Consider the following 18,579-nt stretch of genomic DNA (forward strand, 5'->3'; position numbering starts at 1 on the left):
AGTTCACGCGGGAGGGTTAGCCGGTCACTTTGGGCGTGATAAGACCATTGAGGAGGTTGAACGCCAATTCTATTGGCCTAGTTTAAAGAGAGATGTAGCTAAAATTGTTAGTACATGTAACACTTGTCAATTGGCCAAACAGAAGAAGCAGAACACAGGCCTATACATTCCTCTCCCCGTCCCCAATTGTCCTTGGCAAGACGTTAGTATGGATTTTGTGCTAAGCCTTCCACGCACCCCAAAGAAGCATGATTCTATTTTCGTGGTTGTCGATCGTTTCTCGAAAATGGCTCACTTTATCCCCTGTAGCAAAACATCGGATACGTCCAAGGTTGCCATGTTATTCTTTAATGAGATTGTCAAACTGTATGGGCTTCCCAAGACCATCGTGTCCGATAGGGATGTTCGCTTCACTAGCCATTTTTGGAGGACTTTGTGGCATAAGATGGGTACCAAATTAAAATTTTCTACAGCCTACCACCGTCAAACTGACGGTCAGACCGAAGTTGTTAATCGGAGTCTTGGTAACTTATTACGTTGTCTGGTCCGGGAGAACCTTCGAAATTGGGATTTAATCCTTCCTGTCGCTCAAATCGCGTATAATAGCTCCGTAAATCGTTCATTAGGTATGAGTCCATTTGAAGCCGTTCACGGATACAAGCCTAAGAAACCATTAGATCTCATCCCTATGTCCCCACAGGCTAGAGTGTCAGTATCAGCCGAAGCATTCGCACAACACCTTCATGATTTGCACATTGAGATCAATAAACAACTTGAAGCTAGTAATGCAAATTATAAACTACAAGCCGATTTACATAAACGACATATTGAGTTTAATGTTGGGGATTACGTTATGGTTCGCATTAGGCCAAAGCGGCGTCTACATGGACCCGCCTCCGAATTGCAGGCTCGTAGTGCTGGTCCTTTTAAAATTTTAAAGCAAGTTGGTCCAAATGCATATATTGTTGACATTCCATCCCACATTGGTTACCACCATACTTTCAATGTTGAAAACCTTGTAGCTTATAAAGGCCATTTCATTCCCTCAGATGATCCCCTGTTACCTCCTTTTGTGGACCTTGATCCTAATTCTTTGGCCCCCTCTAACCCACTACCACCTCTCACAGCACACACAGATAAAATTGATGCTCTTTTAGATGAAGAAACTGTGTTCACTAATGATGGAGAGGTTCAGCGCTTCCTTGTTCGTTGGGTTGGTCACCCAAATTCTGATTGTGCATGGATCTCCAGGGAGACGCTACAGCATTTGGATCCAAATTTGCTAGAGCTTTATCGGAGTCAGCAGGATCTTCCTTGGCCCAGATCGCCTCCCGTCCACCCGAGGGGAGTTGATGAGGACACCAGGTTCAGACCGCCACTGACGCATTTCTACCGACGCCGGAAGAAACTTGCCCAACCACTCAGCTTATGGTTGGGAGATTGACGAGAATCTACGATGATATATCCACTCGACAGAGTCGAGTTTTCTCCCACCCCGGGCGAGTTGATGAGGACATCCTTATAGTTGGACTTTTATTATTGTTTCAGTATTTTAGTTGGACTTTTATTATTGTTTCAGTTGGACTTTTATTTAGGTTTACGTATTTTAATTAGGACTTAAACAATGGGCTTGGCCCTATATTTCTAGGTTTTCATTATTTAAACCTATCATTGGTTTGTAATTTCTCAGTTGATGAATTGATTAAGAATTATAAAGTTGGCTTGGCCGTTTTCTCTCCTCCTCCCCGTTTCTGCCTTCTTCTTCTCTTCTCCTCCCCCTTCCCTTCTTGTTATTTACTGATTTATTAATCTCCCTACATCATAAACACAACTGAAAATGTTTATTTGTTGAAAAACATTAAGTAGTCACTTAAGCTTATCTTCTGATTTCTTTAATAGAAGTGTGGGAGACATTGTATATCTTATTGTCTGTGGGAATGAAATGTTTAGTTTTCTTATGATTTCTCTTTTCTAGCTTTCTTGCTGGTAAAGTAGGAAAAAAACGTAGTACAAATATTGGCAAGAACCAGAACTGGAAAAGCTTATTCAAATTCTCAATTTTCGTGAATGGCAGCGAGACATCACCTGCTCAAATTCCATATCCTCTCTCTCTCTCTCTCTCTCTCTCTCTCTCTCATGCTATGCAGATGAACTTCAATATTTTTGGACATTGTATTCATGAAAAAAATTTCATTACTCTTACCATCAATTGTAAAGTCTGGCTTCACTTCTGCATTTTCTTTGATATTTTGTTTCTGAGATTGGGGCAAGGTAAGCTATTTCCAATAACACAAGATCCGGTGTTTCTTTTCTTCTTTTTAGCACATGTATACTAGCACTAAACAAGTTTCTGCCATCTCTGTATATTTGCTTGTCCTCGTATGCATACATATATGATTTTTATTTCCTTTAGCTCATTGTTTATATTTGACAGTTCTTTTATCTATTTATTTTTTTATTTCCGGTTCCCATTTTCCTCGTACTTGAAATCAGTAATAGTAAATGCTGTAATCAAGTCTGCAATTTTGCATAAACTGAAATTCACCTCTTTTTAGTTTTCTTCTCATAAGAAGATATCTATTCAGAAGACAAGATATACTGAGGTGACTACTGCTTATTACCGCTAAATTTGTGGTCAGCTAAATGAGTCCTTTCCATTGCAACATTTACTAGATGATCTTTAGCGACCACGACAGCTGATGTTATATATATATCTACTACTCCCTCTTCTAATGCATTCTTGTAAGATTGAATGGCTCTTATTACAGGAGCCCCTTTGAGTCTATGCAAGACATGTCCCAACCACCGAAGTCATCATTCCTTAATTATATCCTCAGTCTGTTTCAGGTAATAATGCAATTTAGAACAGAACTGTGTTCTTTGTGAATCAATCTTATATGGTTCATTTTATCATATTATAGTATTCTTTATTCGTAATGCCTAGAGCCGAGTTGCTAATGATTTTGGCAATAGACATGCTGTTATTCTTACAGGTGTTGACTATGGATCAGGTTATTTTGGGATCAATGGGTGCATTATTACAATGAGTGTCCTATCCGTCATTATTGGCTGAATATGTCATTCAGTGCCTGCTGAGTTTCAAACTAGTAGTCTGTTCCATATTGATTCTTTCTTGGTATTTGTGTTATGAAATGTGTTCTGTTCAACTGATTACCTGATTAAAAGAAAGAGAAATTAAAGTGAGAGGATATTGTGAGAAATAACAAAGATGATCGAGTTATTTCCGTGGGGTATCATAAATTGTTATGTTGCAATTCTCCAATTAGTGATGCATCTTTTAAAGGAAATGAGTTTATGATCATCTACTGTTCGACAAACTTTTCTTCTTTGCAACCAGGATTTCTTAATAACAAACAGCCTTGCCCATCGAAGAAAATGCAGCAGTGGCCCTTTTGATGTAATTTGGTCTGAAATCAATTGAATATGCATGGTTACTTCCATCCAGATTAGCTAAAACTGGTGATCAAGGCAACCAGGAATCTGACGAATTTGTTGAAGCTGAGAAGCTTGTGAAGGAAAAGGTTATGCATTTGCAGCTACCTCGTGGATTCCATTCTCTAAACAAATCTTCTGTCAATAACTTTATTAGTGCTTAGAATTCAATAATGCATAGAATTACCCTGAAATTTTATACTTTCGATCATCAATCCCACATTTGTTCTCTCTCCTAAATATTTTTGTTTTCTGAAATTTCATTATCATGACTTCTATGAATAATGCCTTCACAGGTGTCGAAACGGCTGTAGAATCCACTTGAAGTTCTGAGAAGTCATTCATCGCTGCAAGATGCTTTTTCTATTGCAGTGAGAATAATTTTTTATGGTCTATAAAACATATTCTTTGGATCTCAGTTACAACTTAGGTGCTTAAGCATGAACTTAACTTTGTGTATTGCCTTTGTTCTAAAATTTGAACAATTACAATTTGCTGTTGCTTTTAGGAATGAGGAGACCATTCAATGCTGGAAATAATATCTCTTGGTGAAGCGCTATTATTATCTTCTGGAAGTTTTTGCTTTGACATTAAATTCTGTTCTTCATAAAATAAGAGCTAGATATCAAGATAACTTTATTTTTGGGAAAATTGCAGTCGAGGTACCAAACCTTTCGTTTATTAGCAGACTTTGTCCAAACCTTTAATTTGTGCCACTGTGAGTACCAAACCTTTAAAAAATATGCAACTCAAGTCCGTATTAACGGTTTCCGTCAGTTTGACCCGAAAAACTGTCAGTTGACTTCAAAAATTAAAAATATAATAATTTTGACCACATAAGGTAAGGATAAAATTGTAACTCTATAAATGTAATATTAAAAAAACAATTAAAAAGGGGGGAAAAACCCATCTCCTCCTTCATCTTCCCCACTGTGCGACGCTATAGGGAGAGGATCAACGCCACTGCCGACTGCGAGCTCTGTCTTGTCGTTGAAAAGGGAGCTCTGTCGCTGTCGAGATCTCTACCTAGGAAAGTGGACAGTTCGTGTAGCCCAGCAATGCCCCCATTGCCTCTGCCTCCGTGTAGCCCAGCAATGCCCCCATTGCCTCCGCCTCCGCCTCCGCCTCCGCAGTCGTGTAGCCCTTCGCCTCTGCTCGCACCTCGCAGTACCGGTTTATAGCTTTCAATGTGTATTTCTTGTACAAAATTTACAAAGGCAAAATGAAATCTTTGGTTCTTTCTTCTTCTTCCTCATCAGTCCCTCGAATTCCTTTTTGTCTCGTTCAACATTATTGTGTATCATCGTTTTCTTCTGTCCCAGAAATAACAGATGTCCCCAGTCCCAAACCTGCTGCTGCTGTTGACTCCAACTGGACCTCAGAGTGGGGAAGATGAAGGAGGAGATGGGTTTTTCCCCCCTTTTTAATTGTTTTTTTAATGTTAAAATTATAGAGTTACAATTTTACCCTTACCTTATGTGGTTAAAATTATTATATTTTTAATTTTTGAAGTTAACTGACAGTTTTTCGGATCAAACTGACGGAAACCGTTAATACGGACTTGAGTTGCATATTTTTTAAAGGTTTGATACTCACAGTGGCACAAATTAAAGGTTTGGGCAAAATCTGCTAATAAACGAAAGGTTTGGTACCTCGACTGCAATTTTCCCTTTATTTTTTGCATCTGTGCTACAGTCTCCATGGGGAGTCAGCAGTGGGGCTATCATGGGACACCTCCTAGAAACATCAATTACTATACTTGGAGGTGCATTTCTTGCCAACTACATTTCTGAGAAACTGGTAAAAACAAAATGAAATCTCTTTCTATAGATAACAACAAATTGATTTCCATTACCACTCATATTTTAAATCAGGTTGGGTACATTGGTGGAATGTTGTTTATATTTTTCTTCTGTTGCTATATTCTATTAGGAATGTGACTCAAATTAGGAGATTGAAGAAGGATAATTTGACTAGAGTTGGAAAGGAGATCAAATTCCTAATTGTAACCTAATTTCTTACCTTTTGGGACTCCACTTAGGGTTTGGCCGTGTCTATAAATATTAGGCTCCTTTGTTAGTTTAGGTAGAGTAACAGATAGAAGCCAATTGCTAAATTACTTTGTATTTTTCGTATTGTTGAATTAATAAACATCGTCCTTTGCCATTAATTCTTTTTTTTTTTAACCTTGTTTTTCGGTATATGATATAGCATACTTCAATATTGTTATATAATCTCGTTCTTTAAAATCTCGTTTGAAATCAACGTATGTTATTGGAGCTTCCGTGCCCGACAAGTGGTATCAGAGCTAGGCTGTTGACTTTCTATGGATTGGTTGAGACTTTTTTCCGAGATGGGGCTGGGTTGAAGTATGATATTCTGCAATTAGATCGCAATACAAGGTTTTCATTGTGGCAAGTAAAGATAAGGGTTGTTCTAGCGCGGTTGGATTTGGAAGATGCGTTGCTGGGTTTTGAGAGGATGCCGGCTGGATGGACAATGAAGGAGAAACAACGGAAGGATTGGAAGGCTACGTCATTGATTCATCTTCATTTGTCCAATAACATTTTGCAGGATGTCTTGAAGGAGAAAACGGTGGCTACTTTGTGGTTGAGGTTGGAGCAGTTGTGTATGACTAAGAGTCTTACAAGTAAACTGACTCTTAAGCAGAAGCTGTATTCACATCGCATAATAGAAGGAGAGTCGTTGGAAGACAATGTTGCCGTGTTCAAGGAAATAATTACAGATATGGAGACGTTGAAGGTTAAGTACGATGAAGATCATCTTGCCTTGATCCTGTCATGTTCGCTGCCTGGGTCTTCTGCGTCGTCTCGGGATATTATCTTGTATAATCGAAATACTTTGACTATAGAAGATGTCTATGATGCTTTGGACTCAAAGGAGAAGATGAAGCATTTGGTTGGAGCTACATCAAGGGATGCAGAAGCTCTTGTATCTCAAGGTGATCGACGAAGAGGCAAATTTAGCAATGTGACTTGTTATTATTGTAAAAGGAAAGGACATATTTGGAAGGATTGCGATATGTTGTAGGCTAAAGGTGATTTACTTTGCAAATCATGGGGTGCAACCTTAGAATTTAGACGAAACCAAGTAGTTGAGCATTGTTCAGATGGCGAAGAGGTAATGTTGATTGTGGTATCTGATGAGGATTCTAGGCCTGACGAGAAGTGGATTCTTGATTTAGCATGTTCGCACCATGTGTTCCGATAGGAATTTGTTTCAGACGTATGAGGCTGTTCAACAATGTGGAGTTGTAATGGAAAACAACCAATCTTGCCATATTGTTGGGATTGGTCTCGTTAGATTGAGGATATGGGATGGAACGTTTAGAACAATTGATCAGTTTCGACATATTCCTGACCTGAAAATGAATCTCATTTTGCTAAGTACCTTAGATGCAAAAGGGTATAAATTATCTAGAGAATGTGGAGTCTTGAAGGTCCAAAAAGGAATCCATGTTGTATTAGAGGGACGAAAGAGATCCCAGTTGTACATTTTGTAGGGGAGTGTAGAACCGATTAGGAGACATTTTGGACAAGTTTAGTACCGTTGTGGAAGTTCAGTTTGGTATAGTATCTCTTGGGTTAGGCTTTGAGTCAGTTCAAAACACTGCTAAGGAGAGCGTTGGTGATCCCGCTTTGCCATAAATTTCAGCGAGTACACTGTGTTCAGTTGTCGGGTAGGACTTATCGAGCATAGGTACGTTAGTGTCAGCAATGTTTGGGATGCTTCTGGGGATGTTGAAGGCGATAGTCCAGCAAGGGGCTTTCTGATCAAGTATTTGGTTTGGTTCTTGTTACAGGGTGTGCTTCAGCTCTGTGTGATCAACATTAATTCCTTGGTAGAATTGGAAACCCTGGGTTTGGGTGCAGGTATCGGTTGTTGATACCGGGCAGAGGACGAGTGTTTGATTTATATGGAGTAGTTACTGTGTTGAAGAGATTCGGCCAGTTCATTTCGTTGCAAACAGATTTGAAATTTAGGAGTTTCGTTCGTTGCATCGGAATTTGAGTCAATGTGGAAATTGTTAGGAATGTGACTCAAATTAGAAGATTGAAGAAGCATAATTTGACTAATGTTGGAAATGAGATCAAATTCCTAATTGTAACCTAATTTCTTACCTTTTGGGACACTACTTAGGATTTGGCCGTGCATTATAAATATTAGGCTCCTTTGTTAGTTTAGGTCGAGTAACAGATAAAAGTTAATTGCTAAATTGTTTTGTATTCTTCATATTGTTGAATTAATAAATATCGTCTTTTGCCATTAATCTTTTGTGTTTTTCTTTACTTCTAAACCTTATTTTTCGGTGTGTAATCTAGTATACTTCAATATTGTCATATCATCTCGTTCTTTAAAATTCGGTTTGAAATCAACGTGTGTTATTGGAGCTTCCGCACCCAACATATTCTTTGGAGTCATTTTAGCTAAGTGTCAGAAACAAGGTCTTAAACAGAAAACTATTCATTTTGGAGCAGCTAAAGGATTCTAAGATGCCAGACATCTGCGGGAAATGGTTCTTCGGTATGAGGCCCTAGATATCTTATCTAGCGGTTTGTATTCTTTCATAACTTAAAATTGACGAAGACACGTACCAATCTAACAACTGTAGATAAGAATGTTGTTCCATGTAGGAATCCTACATTTTATATTATGCCCTAGCTGTTGAACCAGGGAAATTAAGATGTAAAATTCCAAATATTATATTTCCATTGAATAACTAACTTTGAAACCTTCTCCGCTATTGGAACGGACATGTTCTGCGTATATACAGAAGCCAGCATATTTGGTTAGGCAGAAAAGTGGATTGCATTTTTACGTCCTACGTGTTTTGACGATTAAATAGGATTATTTGTAGCTTGAAGTCTGACAGGTTTAAAAATCATATTCATTGTACTGCAGAGTCATCTAATTATGGCTATGGCATCCGAACTGATGGTAAAATGCGCTGACTAGCCAACAATTCTTTGGGTCCTCCTTTTAACCTTTGTCCTCTTATTTCTTTGTTTTGTGGCCATGACATAACCAGCAAGTTGCCCAGTCCCACGCACCATTTCTTGTTTTCTTCTTCCAAACCAGTGACTTGCAATTGCATGTGATCACTGAATAATAATGGCTGCTGATAAGGAGACAAAACAATGCTCCCTGAAAAGCCCTTCCCATTATAGAGACATATCAAGTGTACCATTACAGTAATTTTCTTTTCTACGTTCTCTTTTTCTTTTTCATTTTGAGGGGTCCTGAAAATAAAATTCTTTAACGAGAACAGCTCAGTAAATAATGGCATTTTAGCCATTGTAAGCTAGCGCATGGAGCTGTTGGCTCGTGATGCCTCCCTTCACTTGCTCGGCTTCTTTCACCAAGAAAGACTTGATTGAGACAATTTGCTCAAATTATTACATTTTTTATCCTGAACCATTTAAATCACGATACTTGGATGCCTAGTGGGTGAGTCCACCACTCTATTTCTCTCTCTTACCCACCTAGCATTAGAGGTGTCATGATTTGAGTGGATGGTCATACCACATGTGCATAAGACCTCCCGTCCACCTCGTAATGCCTGATTTTTATAATGTTAAAAGCAAGCCCCTGGAAGCTCACTCTTCGAGTGTCATTTCCAAAGCAATCGGAGTGATTATTACAAGTTACTAATACTAATAGTAGAATTTCTCACACACATCTGAGTTCTCTCAAAATGAGCACAAGGACAAAAAGGGCTAGCTGTGTATTGTGTATTATTTTCTGCATGTTCCCTATGCGCATGATTGAGTCAATCCCATACTGTTCACGGGCCCCCAGTATGTCTATATATGGAAATGCCATTGATTATAAGACTACAGTGCTCTTGTATCTCTTTCTTACTGTGTTTGTGTATTGGGGGCGTGGGGGGTGGGGGGGTGGAATATTTATACTTATCCCAATTTACAAGTATCATAACAGTGATGTAGCCTCACAACGACCACACACAACACACATATACAACTTATATAATATAACATAAACTATATTTCCCTTCATTTTGTTCCCCAAATAATGATTCCACAAATAGACAATGTTAATGTTATATAGATCTGTCAAATTTCGTGCAGAGAAGAAAAGGTAAATTGTTGGTTCAACGAGGAGCATTGAGATGGAAGAAGACAACCTTAATGACAACTATAGAGAGTGTCTAAGAAATCATGCAGCTACACTTGGTAGCTATGCAACTGATGGCTGTGGAGAATTTACTCTAGACGACACTTTCCCGGGTGGCCTATGCTGCGCTGCGTGTGGCTGCCACCGCAACTTCCATCGGAAAATCACCTATAGAGCAAGCTACAGTAGCGGGGGCATGGCACATGGGACGGGGGCCGAGATGATAGAATATGGTGGCGGCAGTGGAGTGCAATCGCCGGAATCAGAGCGAAGCAGCAAGAAGAGATTTAGGACAAAGTTCACAGAAGAGCAAAAGGAAAAAATGCTCGAATTCGCTGAGAAGTTGGGGTGGAAGTTGCTGAGGAAAGATGAAGAAGATGAAACCGAGAGGTTTTGCAGAGGGATTGGAATTAGTAGGAAAGTTTTCAAAGTTTGGATGCATAATCATAAAAATTCTTCCACTGCTTCTGCATCTACTGGTAATGCATCTTCTCTTACTCAGTAGCTTGGAAGAAGGCCTCGTTCGTGATCTTCTACAACTCTATTATCTTTTCTCTTTTGACGTCCATCAATCGTCTAAGAATGACCTTTCTTCTCCATTTAGTTTTAACTTTTTCTAAGTCCCATTCTTATTTAATTTGCATTCTGTAGTTTTATGTGTTTTATTTGGTCTGTCGAAAACATTGGTTATTCTTGACAGAATTTGAGGCCCGTCGAAAAATTATCGAGTGCCCTAGAAATGAATTAAGGGCAGCTGATGATGAAAATTGTTAAACGAGCTAATGAGTTTAGTCGAGGGGAGATATTTATTTCTTTATATCCATAGTTTAGGATTTCCTTTTAAAAGTTTAAACTTTTAGACGAAAAAGAGATAGTTATATGGAAGATGGGATATCATAAACATGGAAAATAATGGATATAGAAGGAAAACCACTGACTTTATGTTACAATGTTACATAACAACCCATTATGAGTGGCAAATACTCGTAATCACTCATTCTCGCAAATTGCTTATAATTCACTTGACCTTGGCCACACATGTTGGTTTCTTGTACAATATCTTCCATTTCTTCGTCCATCAACTTTTCTCCAAGACTGGTTCTTCCACGACGAACGTGAAAATAAAGAGAAATGATAAATTCCCAAGAAATATGGATATATCTATGCATAAATCGAGAAATGTCTTAGTTAGATTAGGTATAGAAGTTCGAGTATCGATTAGGGAAAAATTGAAAGATTGGGTATCTATAATTAAGGTGTGGTTAAATTAGGAATAGATGGAAACATAATTGAAAGTTTGGATACCTATAAGGTATGAGGTTAAAAGTTCAGGTATGATTTATGATATTTACTTAAAAACTAAAAGATACATAGATTACTAGTTCTAGGGCTGCAGGGCAGGCCTGACGCATTATATTTTGTTAGATAAGACACGAATAATTTAATCTTTATACGAATTTTGATGCAATTATTAAAAAGATTGAACTAATAGAGGGTTTTCAAGGTTGGAGTTCAACCTCCTTTAATAAAAAAAAATGGTTAAACCCTAACTTTAAGGGTGCCTCACCACCCCTGTCCTGGAGCATCATGAGGGAGGTAAATCGCAGGTTATGCTTGCAAGGGTACATGATGGAAAGCTGCTTGTACACTTGCACTTATTTAAGAGTCAAATCCATATTTCAGGATTCGAACCTCCTTTAATCGACCATACCTGAGGTGAGTTAAGTATTATTTATTCAACCATTTTATGAACTGATAAAAAAAATAGTTGAATTGAATAATTTACTTAAATTAAATAACAATTATAATTTCACTTATAAGTAAAAATAGTAACTTATATTCTATAATCTCTCTCTCATACAATGTACCAAAGGCGCGACCAAAGCAATGATACAAAAACTTTGTACAAGATAGTCTTTAAGCAAAACGAATTTATATATCGGCTATAATGTATAGGTTAGTATTAAATGTATAGGTTAGTATTAAAGTTCCATGACGAACACGACTTAAGTAGCAACCTTAAAATCGCATCGACTAAAGTGCTTTAGTACTTTGTGGGCCTATTTTTAGGTTGATACAGGAGGGAAACGTGGATAATAATAAAAGGGTCTTGTTTGTAGCATACGAATGAGTTTATGCTTGAATTTCACTCGAATGGATGTGATAGTTATTTCGAATCCACCAATAAATTGAAAAACTGAAATATCTTATTAATCAGTAATCGAATAATGAAATTGAATTGTTAAAAAGTGTACAAAGCCTCTATATTTATAGGTAAGATTATTACATATTTCTACTAATACTAGGAAATTGAAAAAAGGAAACTAACTAAATCTAATCTAATTAAAAATCTTATTCTAATCAATAAAGAAACTGTAGTCCTAATAAAATAAACAATAAAAGTTCTATCACAAATATACCTAAAAAAGATAAACATAACTAGAAAAGATGGAACTAAACACAAGTTTCCTAGTCGGAAATAATGTTTATTTTATTTCTTTCATTACCTAATTGATTTTGGATTTTCTCTTAATATTGTCCGGTATTACAAGGGGAGAGATATCCCTTCAACAAAACATAGGTCATCAAAAGGATCTTGGAGACCCACCAAAGTACCCACAAAAAGAGTCGTTAATTGGAAACTAATTTGCAACAAACTTGAAAAGTCGAGAGCGTCACTACGAAGACAAACAAGTTGACGACAAATTTACTACCCAAGACGAATGGTATTGGATGCTCCAATTTGTAATACAAAACAAAAGAAATGAAATGAAAAATGATCAAATTCAAGATAAAACAAAAGAAACTAAAATTCCCAAAATATGTACATCAAAACTTCTAAACATCCTTGTATCACATAAATTTTAATCGAATCTAAATAGCTTCCACTTCTCATTCCTCCTTGACCAATGTTGTATTCAATTTTTCGAGGGTCGGAAAAACCTCTAATATCTACATACTTTAGTTTACACCTATACAAGATTTTGATCTCCTCGATTGGCTCTAAATTTTACATAAACGAATGAAGATTGTGAAGTTGCTTGGACATAGTCCACTTGTGCAAAACTTTGCAAAAAACATCAAAGAAAACAATCTTTACATCACTTGACGTAATTTGAAGGGACATGAAACCTTGTCCATCATAGAAAAACTCGAGGTCTTCTCTATTAAGTCCTTTAAGATCACCTCTCCAAGCCTTTCAGCCTGCTCCACTTGTCAAAAATTGAATTGGACTGCACAGAACGATACATATATTAGTTGGGTTTCATAACACTTTACATTTGTTTTCTCTTTTCCTTTTTTTTTTTTTTTTTTTTTTTTTTTTTTTTAAAATTTTTTTTTTTTTTTTGAAAAAAAAAAAAAAAGAGGGGAGAAAAAAATTTATGTTGGATTGCAAGATAGCAAGTTAACTTATAGTGGTACTCACTAAACGTCTAGTGAGATCCATGTTGAGTTAATTGTTGGAACTTAAACTTTATTACAATTTGATCTTCCGTTTACGCTTGTTAGCTTAACTAACACAAAAGTGATGTAGTAATCTAATTATTTATCAAAAAATGGGTTTAATGAAAGTAATAGATAGATAGAATTATCAAATTGTAAGAATTGTTCAACTTTAGTGATTGGATTGTATTTGTAGTCATGTATTTGATCCATACATGCAGTTTGGTCATGTAATTGACTAATTTGACTAATTCAATATAAACAAGTACGGAATTCAAGCGAGGCGGGTGAGGTCCTCATCTCATACCCAAATTCGAATAGGGATTATATTGGTTGGGCCTGTACACCAAGCATGATTTTTTGAATGGACTCAAAATTCTGGATTTTTCCTCTTTAATTTTTTTGCTACAAAATATAAATTTAATCATTGAGTAATGGAATTGTTGGATTTTATGCACAATAAAGAGATGAAATAGAAAAATCAACATAAGAATTTATGTGATTCGACAGTGTGCCTACGTCCACGAGAGTGGAGCGAAGATAATATTATTCAATATGAAAAATAGGGTTACAACATTATTATTTATATTAATCATAACCTAGGCCCATAAAGATTTTAAGGCTCATATAAGAAAATACCCCTGTACCGTACCTAACGCCATCGCACCCCCAACCCATTCAGTGTCCCTAACAACCCGATAGTGAATTAAACTCGCGCAAGATCGATGCTGTCGCTCCACTTCATTCCATTCTGTGCGCTACGCTCTCCTCACTCCACTCCGCTTCGATCCGGCATTGGCCTATTTGATTCAAGAAATCTGTATTTCACTTTATATGAGTCACATATACAACAATCTCCACCTTAACGAATATTCACTCCTTAGGAGAAAAACATAACCTGGAAAACCACACCGTCTAGGACCAATGGGTTGTGACACATCCTCTCTAACACCTAGAGATATTAATTAAGTTAAAGCAATGCTTGAACCTATCAATTGTGATTGGCTTTGTCATCATGTCTGTTGCATTCGCTGAGATATGCACATTTTCTAACAACAGTTCTCCTGAAGTAACTAACTCTTTTATCTTGTGAAATCTCATATCAATGTGATTGGTTCTTGCATGATAAATCTGATTCTTCGCTAAGAAGATGATGCTCTAACTATCACAGTACAACTTCATTCCTTCTTGCTTGATCCCCAGTTCCCTAAAAGCCCTCTCAACCACAATAATTCCTTGGCTGCCTCAATTGCCGTCTATGCTCTGCTTTAGTTGTAGATAATGTTACAAGTGACTACACCGTTGATCTCCAACATATAGGCCCACCTGCGAGTGTGAAAATATAACTTGTATAGGACCTTCTATCATCCAAGTCCCCTACATAATCTGCATCTACGTATCCCTAAACTAAAACATCATCGTGTCGTCTCTCAAACATGATCTCACACTCCATTGCACCTTTCAAGTACCTGAAAATCAACTTTACAATTCTTCAATACTCTCTACCGGGATTAGCCATATATTTGCTAACTACACTAACTGCATGTGCTAGATCTGGTCTGGTAAACACCATTACATAGATCAAACATCCAACTATGCTAGCATAAGGCACCTTTGACATCTATGCAATTTCTTCTTCATTCTCTGGGAACTAATTATTAATTTGAAGTGATTTGTCAACGGTGTAGCAACTGATTTTGCATATGACATGCTAAATTTCTCCAACACTTTCTTTAAATAATTTTTTTGAGACATCCATAATTTTCTGGCCTTCCTATCTCTGTTGATCTTCATGCCAAGAATTTTTTTAGCCTATCTCAAATCTTTCATATCAAACTTACTGCTCAACAAATATTTCAATTATCTACCTCATTCATGTTCTTAGAATATTAGCATGTCTTCCACATACAACATCAAGAAAATAAATGAATCATCCTCAAGAACACTGTAGTAAATATAACAATTATACTCACAATGACTTTAGCCAATCTGAATCATATGAGAGTCGAACTTCTTGTACCATTGTCATGGAGACTGCTTAAACCCGTATAAAAACTTCTTCAATTTACACACAAGATTCTCTGTTCCTGGTTCCAAGGACCCCTCTAGCAGCTCCATGGAAATCTGCTGCCAAATCACCATGAAGGAAAGCAGTCTTCACATCTAGCTGCTCTAACTCCAAATCAAAACTTGCAACTGTTGCCAAAATTATCCTGATGGAAGTGTGTCTAAAGACCGGAGAGAAAATTTCATCATAATCTACTCCCTTCCCCTCTGAGTATCCCTTTACTACTAATCAAGCCTTGTGTATTTCTCCTTCCTTTTCTGACATTGCTTATTTCTTTCTGTACATCCACTTACACCCAATTAGTTTCTTTCTCTCTGGAAGCTCCACCAAATCCCAAGTATCATTTTTATGCAGTGACCCAATTTCCTTCATCATAGCCTCTATCCATTGACCTTTTTCCTAACCTTTCTCGTGGTGGCCTAATAGTGCGAAGTGCTCTATCTATGGAAATACTATGATACTGCTCTACCTCTGACCAAGAACTCTGCTCCCTGAGCTTTAATCTCCGTGTCAACATTGTCTAACTCTACTTGCACCACTTGACTGTTGTTGCTGTTCTCGTCTGAATCGAGTTTCTCTTTATCTAAAGAAGATTTAAGCATAAATGCTTCATCAAAGACTATATCCCTACTTATCACCATTTTCCTTGCCTCTGGATCCCAAAATGTGTAACCTTTTACACCTTTCACATAGCCTAGAAAAATGCACTTTCTTAATTTTGGATTAAGTTTGGATCTCTGATCACAAGATGCATGCACATAAGCCTGACACCCGAATACTCTCAATTCAGAATAATCAACTTTATTATCTGTCCAAACTTCTTCTACAACTTTTCCATCTAGTACTACTCGTGGTGATCTATTTATGACATAACATGTCGAGTTCACTGCTTTTGCCCAAACATCCTGTTCTGCAATTGTTCTGTTCATCCTCTTCACTACACCATTCTGCCGTGATGTCTTGCAAACTGTATAATGCCGCTGAATACCATGTTCCTCACAAAATTTTCAAAAACTATGAATCTGTGTACTCTGCACCGTTGTCTGTCCTTAGATACTTAATTTTTCTGTCTGTCTGGTTCTCTACTTCTGCTTTCCACAATCTGAACTTAGCAAAGGCTTCAAACTTGTGCTTTATGAAATATACCCAAACTTTTCTAGAGAAGTCATCGATGAAAGTAATGAAATACTGAGATCCATCCTTGGACAACTCCCTCACCATTCTGTGCGCTACGCTCCCCTCACTCCACTCCACTCCGCATCGCTCCCGCATCGATCTATTTGATCCAAGAAATCTGTATTCCACTCTATATGAGCTACATACACAACATGATTAAAAGCTTTCATAGTTTAGGGGTAAGATTCCTAGTTTCCTTTATAGAAGGTCAAGGTTCAAATCTCAATTTTCTCGAGTAATACCATTCATAGTCAGCGACTACAGTGGTCATCCTATGTGTCAGTTTATTATTAAGCTATTAGCTTGTTATTTGAAGAAACAAAATTACAGGAAATTAATGCCTCAAACTATAAACTACCATGCAGAGCGACTACTGTAGTCACTAAATACAAGTAACATTATTCAATTTCCCCTCATGTCTTTTTTTCCTCTCTCTCTCTCTCTCTCTCTTGAGAAATTCGTGCAATCAGTCCCCAACTTCTACCAGTCTCTAGCAAATTTATTCCCCATCTTTAAAAATGACTTTAATTCACTAACATCTACTTCCATTTCCATATTTCGTTTTTTTTGAAGTTTGCTTAAAACCCCAAAAAGTTTCAAGCATACAAAAGTACCTTTCTTTATTGCCAATTTGTTTAAGACAATGGTCGTGTCCATTCATGTAGAGATCAACATTGTTAACCTAAAATTTCGTCAAAAAACACAATTGACCTCGAAAATTTAAATCACTATTGCGAAGGAAGTTCTATAAACCAATATGCTGTAATATATCGTTACGAATAATGCTATGTATCACTACTCCTACTTAGCAGCACCCAATAGTCTACGAACTATCATCTAAAATGGTGCTACATCGCATTACTCGTGACCTTGTATCCTCGAACAATGTTTATAAAATTGTAAATGTATCTGAAGAATTGGAAGAAGCCTTTATACAAGCTCTTCGGTGTCCCATGATGACCAACATTTCTAATAGCACGATGTCCCACAACAATTTTCCATTTTGCTGTCGATTCCTTGAATGCTAATTCAAGTTCCTATTATGCCAAAATAACCAAAACATTCACAAATTTGATTAAGATGAAACCGAGTCAACTTTTGTTATCGATCTAGCTTTTGTGCCACTTCATGACCTAAGCTATTCGACTGTCACTTTAATCTACACCGACACATTAAAAGCATTTGTCTTACTATCTCTCATTTATGAATATTGTAGATATAACTAAAGTAAAGATTAACTGACCAAATTCAATGAATAGATAATAATCAAGAAAATTGAAAATAAAATCAACGCACTTACTTCTAATACATTTTCAGTATAGGTCTTTGCAAGTGTCACACCACGCCAATCATAAGTGTGTTCATTTGGAATTGTAAAATACTCCTTCACAAAAGGACTCGTATCCACAAGAAACAATTTCGCAATTTCTGTAAAAGAAATAATCCAGAAAAAAGGGTAAAAATGCAATTTCGCAATTTCTGTAAAAGAAATAATCCAGAAAAAAGGGTAAAAATGATTAGACTCAAACGAACAATTTGGTATCGATTAAAACTTAAATAAGAACAATATTCTAATACTGGTTTAACGAGCCATTATCCTATGTCAATTAAATATCGAAATAATAAAACCCTAATGAGAATACTTATACCACTGTTTTTGCAGGCTCTTTGTTGTATCAACATTTGTAAATGAATCTACAAATGCTGGATCATGCTTCCCTTTCAATCCATTATCATAGAAATTCTCACTAGTTGACACCACAAAATCTATATATAATTCTTTCCATCCGTAGAAAAATGAAAAACGTATCAATATCAAATCGACTCAATCCATTTAAAACGTTAACCTTGTCAAGAACGAATCGATTATCTTGTACGTGAAAAGCAACTTCAGATTATTATAGGCTCGGTTTCTTCCCCAATATCCACTAACCAAGAATTTGAGCTTCTGATCGCATAGAATTGGGTGCTCAAATTGTTGAAGCTGTGAAGAAACGATTGACACAAAATTGATTGCCAACCAAAGGCACAGAACCATGGTCATGTTGTATATACTAGCCATGGATCTGTGAAAAAAATCAAAGATCTTGAGATAAAAATAAAAGGGTAGCTCATTTGAGCACAACAATTTTGAAATATAAATACTCGTTTAAGGTTTAGATAGATCGAATGGTTCTTGTCGACTTAATTGATTTTGAGATTAAATATTAAAAGGGTAATTATATTCACATCACAATTTTTATATTTTATACCACAGTTTAAATATTTTTTTTTTTTATTCT

General features: G+C 36.7%; 1 protein-coding gene, 1 long non-coding RNA gene and 1 pseudogene across 2 annotated transcripts; 2 read left to right on the forward strand and 1 right to left on the reverse strand.

Annotated features, from left to right (window-relative positions):
• Positions 1 to 2,841: 2,841 nt before the first annotated feature.
• Positions 2,842 to 5,609, forward strand: LOC111368072. The gene is made up of 3 exons (XR_002697945.1): positions 2,842 to 3,593; positions 3,750 to 4,001; positions 5,149 to 5,609. It is a non-coding gene; the product is annotated as an uncharacterized LOC111368072 (long non-coding RNA).
• Positions 5,610 to 9,390: 3,781 nt separating this feature from the next.
• Positions 9,391 to 10,206, forward strand: LOC111368073 (zinc-finger homeodomain protein 11-like). The gene has a single exon (XM_022989263.1). It carries the CDS (start codon positions 9,605 to 9,607, stop codon positions 10,112 to 10,114), a length of 510 nt encoding a protein of 169 aa, XP_022845031.1. The 5' UTR covers positions 9,391 to 9,604; the 3' UTR covers positions 10,115 to 10,206.
• A 347-nt stretch (positions 10,207 to 10,553) lies between these two features.
• On the reverse strand, positions 10,554 to 18,359 carry LOC111366972 (annotated as a pseudogene).
• Between the last annotated feature and the right edge of the window lie 220 nt (positions 18,360 to 18,579).

The sequence above is a fragment of the Olea europaea genome, chromosome 18, assembly GCF_002742605.1.
Source record: "Olea europaea var. sylvestris chromosome 18, O_europaea_v1, whole genome shotgun sequence".
NCBI classification, from domain to species: Eukaryota; Viridiplantae; Streptophyta; class Magnoliopsida; order Lamiales; family Oleaceae; genus Olea; species Olea europaea.

Bases quoted from the DNA above. Each gene is read 5' to 3' on its own strand.
- LOC111368073 (XM_022989263.1), top strand. From the start codon at position 9,605: ATGGAAGAAGACAACCTTAATGACAACTATAGAGAGTGTCTAAGAAAT.